The 7,936-nt window shown below is 43.2% G+C and overlaps 1 protein-coding gene across 1 annotated transcript in view; it reads right to left on the bottom strand.

Annotated features, from left to right (window-relative positions):
- Positions 1 to 7,667, bottom strand: part of LOC109951513 (bone morphogenetic protein receptor type-2) — a 40,358-nt gene extending 32,691 nt beyond the window's left edge. Inside the window, exon 1 of the mRNA XM_020586049.1 lies at positions 6,674 to 7,667. Coding sequence (XP_020441705.1) covers positions 6,674 to 6,764 — 91 coding nt within the window. The 5' untranslated portion in view covers positions 6,765 to 7,667. The remainder of the gene's footprint in view (positions 1 to 6,673) is intronic.
- Between the last annotated feature and the right edge of the window lie 269 nt (positions 7,668 to 7,936).

Genomic DNA, 7,936 nt, shown 5'->3' with positions numbered 1-7,936 from the left:
CACATCTGTCTATAGAGGAAGAATCCACAAATGAAAAATAGATGTCTGCATGCAAAGACCGCTGCCTCTCACAAGCCAGAGGATCAATACAAAATACCAATTTAAACTGTAGTCTGAAGGTCGTAAGACAGAAGCATACAGAGGCGCAACGGAAAAGTGGACATTAGTGCTCCAAACAACGGGCTCAAAACAAACTAAAAGTGCAAAAACACCAAGAAAACACAGTCATTAAAGCCTTATCTTGCGTAGCTCATATATTAAGTTGATTTAATGCATAGCTCACAGCCAAAGCTTGTTTGCTATGTTGGGTTTACAGGAAATACGGATGAACCTCAGATGGTATCACAATGTGTTTTTAGAGGGAGAAGAAAAGCCAGAATAAGTCCAGCTGTACAAGGTGATCTGGGAGAGTGAGAGGCATGACAGGGAGAAATAGTTTGAGCCAGTGTCAGAATGTGCATTTGTGTACATGACTGGTGCTGTGCATATTTTCAGATAAGGTAAACATGATGTGCCATTTTTTCCTCTTAATTCCAGCTCCTCCCTTTCCTCCAGGAAGGGGGTGGGTGGGGGCGTCTGATATGGGGGGACGGTGGTTGTGCTCTGGCCAAGGTTAAGCTAGCCTGTGTGGGCAGAGGGTGACGCTTTGGAGTGGTAGCTCTGTTGGGCATGGCGCCAATGTTCCTCCTCTGCTCCCATCTGCAGATAAAGCTATCAACCCTGGCCTACTGTGGGCCTCGGCTGCCCTCAGCTTCTTACTGCCTACTGTTCTGTGGGACTGACTCTGCCTACAGGGGGGAGGCACACTGTGTAGATGCAGAGTGGGAAAGGAGTTCAAAATAAAGGTTAAATATGTGGAGGAATTTTTGTTTTGATGAGGGAAGTGGATTTCAGCAAGTTGGTAATAGCACTGTCAGGGTCAGCGGTTAAATTCCCAGCGGGGCGCACTATCCTCCGCTAGCATACACTTATAGGCTCTGTCGTAAAATGACCCTCAAATGGCAGATGAACTACAATTATGTCATACTGTACATGTCACCACAGAGCAGACAAGATTTTGTTTCCCACCTTCTATCAAACCAAATGCTATTTAAAAACAAGACTAAGCAGAAAAGCCCAGAGAGAAACAAGCAGTAATCTCCAAGAACTGTTTTCATTTCAACCCAAAGCCACATCTAGCTGCAGGATGTGAAAAACAACTAATCTCAGAGAAGCATGGAACTCTACCATTAAATCAGAATGGCAGCCACATACTCAGACATTTAAAATGTATCCTAAATAAAGTGTTTCATCAAGCCACTTCAGTGCAAAACAATGGTTAAATTCATTAGAAATTGGGAATTATAAATGTAGCCCCTGCTCTGTAGAATGGCTGAATCTTGATGTCCTTACTTTTTAGCAGCCATTTCTAACAGGGTTAAACATAATGACAGCCTCCACAAGAATCTTTTCTTCTTTGCAACAACTGAGTGGGGAGTCAGAGATGGAATTGAGGACATGACTTGTAGAGGAGGAACTCAAGGAACAGTGGGAGAAACATAAAGGAACAATAGAAGGAAGGGCAGTGCCGGTGACAACACCCATAGACACACAGACAAACACTCCGTAACCAGGACTGGGAGACCAGAAGTCCGCAGAGTATCTCCTGTCGTTCTCTACATGCCCACATTAATTAGATAGTTTTACCATGATTGAAGGTTGTGAAAGGAAAACCTCATAATGTTGATCACTATGCAAAAGCAGATAAAAGGGAAATCTAGAAATCGATTTTGGGTGTTCATTCACAAATACAATAGATTTTGCATTTCATTATCACAAGGGAAAAGATAATTTCAGTTCATTTGTAGTGCATTAAGACAGAGCCAGAAACAGTGCTGCCATATACATAATTTCTCCTGCACACAGGAGAAATGTATCCTACTCATGTATCTGATGAGCTCTCTAGTAGTTTTAACCCTCATCCTCCACTTTGTCTTTCATCACCCAAGGCAGAGTGCTGTGCTGAGAAACATCCCCACAATCCCCTAACCCTTCAACCTCTGCCTGCCTTCAACCATGACCGGCTGTCTGACTGAAATAACATTATGACACACTGAGTGCTGCGCAACACATTTAATAGTCTCATTGTGCTGGCAAGGCTGCACATAACAAGTGTGCATGAGATGAATGAAGAGCACGGAATGACCGCACACCTCCTAAGTCTTATAAAAAACGGGCATATACAGACCCTGAAATATATATTTGGATTTAATAGCTCAATATACAAACAAACAAAGGAGAAGGACAGTGTAGCATGGGACCCAAGCAAACAAGGGTTTGCTCATATCAAAAGGCTGCTGAGTAGTTTTCTGCTCCAGGCCTGTTCACTGGATGATGGCAGGCACTGCTGTGTGTTTACCCATGGCCCAATTATTTGCTAATCTCCCCTGTTCCCCCCACCCCTCCTCACCCAATTGGCCTTCAGTGTACCCTCCCACCCTCCTGGACTATCCCCTCCCCCTCAGCCTCGCCACTAAAAAACAACAGCAATCTAATCTGGCTCTCTCCTTCCTTCTGTCAAGGCCCACGGGAGCGATGCAAGATGGTGCAGCCTGAGACTTGATTAAAAGTCACCCAGTGTTACTGATGTGTTGGCTGTTTTCTGCCCGCAACTGGTTCCGAGATCACATCCAAGATTAGGGAGACAGGGGCAGGAAGGGGAGGTGGGAAGCAGAGGAGCCTTTCTTGACTAAAGACTGAAATGTGCTTGATGCACCCATGCGTGCACCATCCGCAGCCACTCGAAAATCTGTCATACTCCTGCTGTCTTGTATCTCATTTGTACAGTGCTGATCACAGTATCACAAATATTTCACTGCCCTTTTTCTCTCTGGGTGTCGTTTACTTTTGCCAATGTGCACACCCTGTCAACCAGCCTCCGTGCATCCACAGACAAAGATGTTCAAAAAGCAAAGAGGCACTATGTATGTATGCCCACGTGCACAGTGTTTTCATTATCAGAAGCATATACTGGCCCTACTCATCTCATATCTGCTGCTGCTGTTTGGGTGCATGCTTGTTGCTGAGGTAGGATGGATGGGATTCTGGTATTTGCTGACACCCCTAATTTTCCAAGTCTCCTAGTTGAATTTAAAGATGGGGGGGATGTGGACTTTAATCTGTCCCATCTGTTGCCCTAGGACTGCCCCCCAAAACATCACCACTCAGTCTGTATCTGTCTGGGTCTGGTACATTTATGCTAATCCTAGGGTTTATACTCTCCTCAGTGCTTAGAGACCTCTATTATTGACCACAATGCATTTATTCCTATTCTGATAATCATTTAAGTCATTTTTAAAATCAAAAATATCAAACTTTTCCAGGTTGCATTCTTAGTGTGGAGCCGATACTCCACAGAGAGACTCGTTGTCTCTGTTGGTCAAGGAGAACACTTCATGTTAATCACAGGCTGTCACGCTGAGTTACCATCTCAAGGCTGCACCTTTTGTTTTCTAAAGCATCCACTAATTCCTTCTTTTTGCCACAACAGAAGCCCAACTGAATGCTCTCCTACTGTAGCTTGCTTTGCTTTTACCTCTGGCCAGAACTCAAACTAAGGCACTAAGAGAGACAGACATTGATTTTTTTTCCCCATCTAATAGAGCACAGAACTAGATGTATTAGAGACCAAATGGCCCCCACCATTTCCAGCATTCAGTGGTCTGGTTCAAGCTGCAGTCAGTGTCATCTCTTCTCGAGAAATAATGATGTGAACTGAGTGCAAAATATTGTGGAATCAAAGGAGTGCAATGTTTTCATATCCTTCCTTATATACCTGTCTAAATTGCATTGCTCCAGTTGTGCAATGCTGGCCAACTGCTGGCTCAGAGGAAGCAGGCATTAGCTTATTACCTTTCCTTTTTTCTTTTTGCTTCTTCTACTTCCTAGTTGCCTCAGTTTTACAACTGCTTTGAGCATTTTATGTGCTACTTTTACCCATTTACTATCCTTGCGTTTACCTAGTGAGGTAAACCTGCAACCTGCATCACTTCTAAAAAGACCATAATGCACATTCAGCTATTTTTATTTTCACACTTCACATAACTTACTCTCCTCTTAATCGATGTTAATTTTTTAGTTGCAGCACATAAAACATGAAGCACATTTCTATGCACTGTTACAGCCATTCCTTTCTTTGTTTTCAACATGACTGGTGGAATTTTCTCGTCATCAATGCAAACTCCTCATGCTCAAACTACACTTGCCATTTAAGTAATTCTGATTCATCCTCATCTCGGTCTTCTCCAGCCAACCTTGCCATTAAAAACTGACAAGGCTGACAGCAGTCTGCACCTGGCTCACCAAATTCTGCAGGCACCCAGAGCTAGCATACATGTCAAACAGACTCGCAGCTTCTAAGAAGAGTCTCATCTCAAACCGGCAACTTTAGTTTTTGTTGATGTGGCCGCAGAGCCGACAGGCTGGAGAGTCCCCCGTGGCCCAGGGTGGGTAGTGAGAGGTGGCCCAGTTAGGGAACATTGGGCCTGTCAGCTCCACAGTATGCAGCTCATGAGACACAGCTTCAGCGTTTGGACAAGCGCAGCAAATGAGCATTACTTTTTACACTATAGTATACTACTTCTGTTCTAATCCTCTTTGGTCTCCCAAACCTCCAGCTTACCTGGGACAACAGTAAAAACAAGGCCTGAATGCAGCTTGTGGCATACCTTTGGAGCATGAAAATGCTACAAGTTAGGACTTCACATGCCAGACTTTCGGATAAAGACAAGCTCCAGTCTAATGGCACTACTTAAGAACACCTGTGGTCACACCGCAGGTAATGTCTGCAGGCTTGTGCCATGTTTGGAACTGTTTCTACTCCAGATTTTGGAGCCGCAGGACTACACCCACACACTGATTAGTCAGAGAAGCATTAGGGGACAGAGCGGAAGGATGACCCAAGCTCAGCTGCAAACGGGTTAAACACATGGTGGCTGGAAGAAAATGAAATATAATTTTGGAAAAGAAATTAACGTAATAGGCGAGTCAGGGAAAGGGGATGCTGAGAGGCAATAATATTACTGGACCCGAGAGAGAGGGAGCAAAGGGAAAGGATCCAGGTCAAAGAGATGACTAACATGCTCCCGCAGACTAATAAACCCATCTGTTTCCTCTCATCTTCATCATTACAAGTATCATCTTAAAAAATAAGCACTGCTATATCTCTGCTTTGCATTCATGAAACAGTCTCCTGACTCTTTATAGTCATTATGCCAACCAACTCTGACTGCTGCCCTAATTCCACACAGTGCAACAATTTGGATTTATTGGCTGTTTACATGGCATGCAAACATATAAGCACCTATTAATAGTCATTGTACTCATTACTGAGTGAATATATCAATCCTTAATGCCAGTCACTGCCACAATTAAACTAGGGAATACTAATTTGCACAACATGTCTCATAAAGGGGAGCTTATCAAGGCAGTAATATTTTGTGATGAGAAACCTTTTAGCATGCATTCCAGAATGATAAATCACAGCTTTACATTCTGCTGATTATTACATTTTCACTGATCTCTTCAGGAAAAACTTCACTTAGAGTAGATTTTCTTCTCTATTTATTTATGTCTGACTTCACGTTTAGAGGAAATTAGAAACACTGTTTGGGCACTGCAATGTTAATAGTTATGGCTCCTTAGGGCTGGCACTTTTTATTCAAATTTCAAACATTCATTCAAATGTTGTAAAAAAAAAAACATTTAGAACTGTAATGACCTGTTTGAAACCAATGATGTCTGGGCTATGTCATCTTAGCAAATTTCATGCCAGTTTGAACATTGTTTGCATGATTTTTTTGGAAAAAGTGACAGCCCTACAGCTCTTTGGAACAGCAGTTATTATTCTCAGCTTCTGATAATACCCTGTCTATGGATGGATGGAGGAGCCACAACAATAACACACTTACAGAAATGATAATATATTATTAACAAGCTGTTTATACACACATTCACACCCACGTACCGGATGAGCAAACCAGGCTACACTGCCAAGGCCTAAGCACCATGTTCCATCACCTAAATCTTGGAAAATACCTTTTCTGTCTTCTCACACATTCTGTCTTCTTTCCCCTGTGTGCACTGTTCCTCCACCTCTGTGCAGGCCTGCTACTATCTTATCACGCTCAAGGTCTCACAGAAGCCTGGCTTCTGCCCAAAGTCTTGAACAGGGGGCACAACTTGGCAGACAAGGACTGCGGTATGTTTGGCCCTATTTTTCTAGACCTCTGTAAACAAAATGATTTAAAGGAGCCAGGAGTGCATTTGCTGCTCTTTTCAAGAGGAGTTATCTATGAAGGTTCGCTTAACTACCAGATGCGCTTCACAGAAACGAGCTAGGGACAAAACAGGATCTAAAGAATGGATTGATAAACATACAAGGAATATGGTCTGTATTAACATTACAAAACAGTTATGCAAGCAAATGGACAAACAGACAGCAAACCAACCAACATTGGAACTGCCTCGGGCCATAAAGGCAATTTGGGTTTAGGCTTATACTATTCACGCCACATCTGCACCAAATCTGATAATGTGGACAAAATGGAGACAACAGAAACCAAAAGGAAAGCATTATATATTTATGAGAAGTACATTGCATGCTTTAAAATCAATTCTCTACAAAGCCACTCACCAGCCACAGAAGTCAGGAGAATAATCAGGCAAAACCCAAATTTGGCGAGTGATTTCATTATGATTCGGCCCACAGCCATGACAGTGTACATCGACTTTTTCTTGTGGTTGGCGCTCCTGTACGTCTCGTTTTTACTTCTTCTGGTCCCCTTCTTTTTTTTGCTACCACCACCTTGTTTTCACCCCCCTTTTCTCACGTCAGCTCAATTACTCGAACTGTTCTCTCAAGCATGGAACAACACATTGAGAATTGATGGGAATAAAAAAATGAGGCGCTGTTGTGTTGGGGTCGGTTGACGTGATGGGATACCTAACGTTAACTGCCAAGCAAAGTGAAGTTAGTCCTATTGTCGACTCCAGCAGAGTCCGTACAGATAAACCAAACAGCTAACTTATTTGGCGGAGGTGCCATTTACAACTAACCAACAAACAACGTCCATATCTGCTAGCTAACATGCTAGCTGGTTAGCACGACTGTCTGGTGCTACAAAACTTCGGACAGAAAGTAAATATTACAAAAATAACCGACCCGCAACTAATTCATCTATTTACAGACTATCACTTGTACGTTTTCAAAAAACGCCCATTCTTAAGACACAACAGCCACTTTGGTATATAAACCTTTAGCCAATTAGCTGGGGTAGATTGTAAGATGACTGCTATAGAAGCTAACAGACGTTAGCCTAATAGCTAGCCAGTTTGTTTTCTGCGTCCCGTCTCATTTCACGATCTTCGTTGTGGGGACAAAAATAATTCACAAGTCGTCTGCAACTATGGTGAGTTATTCTGGTTTGCGATCGACGGAGATCATGGCTCCAGTGCCCGCAGACGATGGAGGAGATAGATGTAACTTGATCGGATCTTCCCCGCGGAAGTCAGCAGCGTTTGGCATTGACGATTTGGAGCTCCGCTGGGGGGAGGGGAGGGGGGGCAGGCGGACAGACGGGGCGGCTGGGAACGCCTCGTTTGCAGGCTTGTCTGGACCACTCGTCTCCGGTATCTATAGATACAACACACTGTAAACATACGATGCATTCAGGCTATTGATGTAAACCCCGAATTTCTTATTTACTGCAAACGCTGCGTTTACTCAAAGATTATAATGGGCTATGGCTGCCGAGAGTTAGCAGTAAGTTATAACTGAAACGTTTCTATAACAGATAGTCAACAAAAGCTTAGTTACAAAGCTGCAAAATAAAAAGAGGTTCAATTTGAACATGGATTACAAAATAAAGAAGACACATCCTGAAGCCTATCCTGAATG

The sequence above is a fragment of the Monopterus albus genome, unplaced genomic scaffold, assembly GCF_001952655.1.
Source record: "Monopterus albus unplaced genomic scaffold, M_albus_1.0 scaffold394.1, whole genome shotgun sequence".
Classification (NCBI taxonomy): Eukaryota; Metazoa; Chordata; class Actinopteri; order Synbranchiformes; family Synbranchidae; genus Monopterus; species Monopterus albus.
This window is presented reverse-complemented; position numbering and strand designations above follow the sequence as displayed.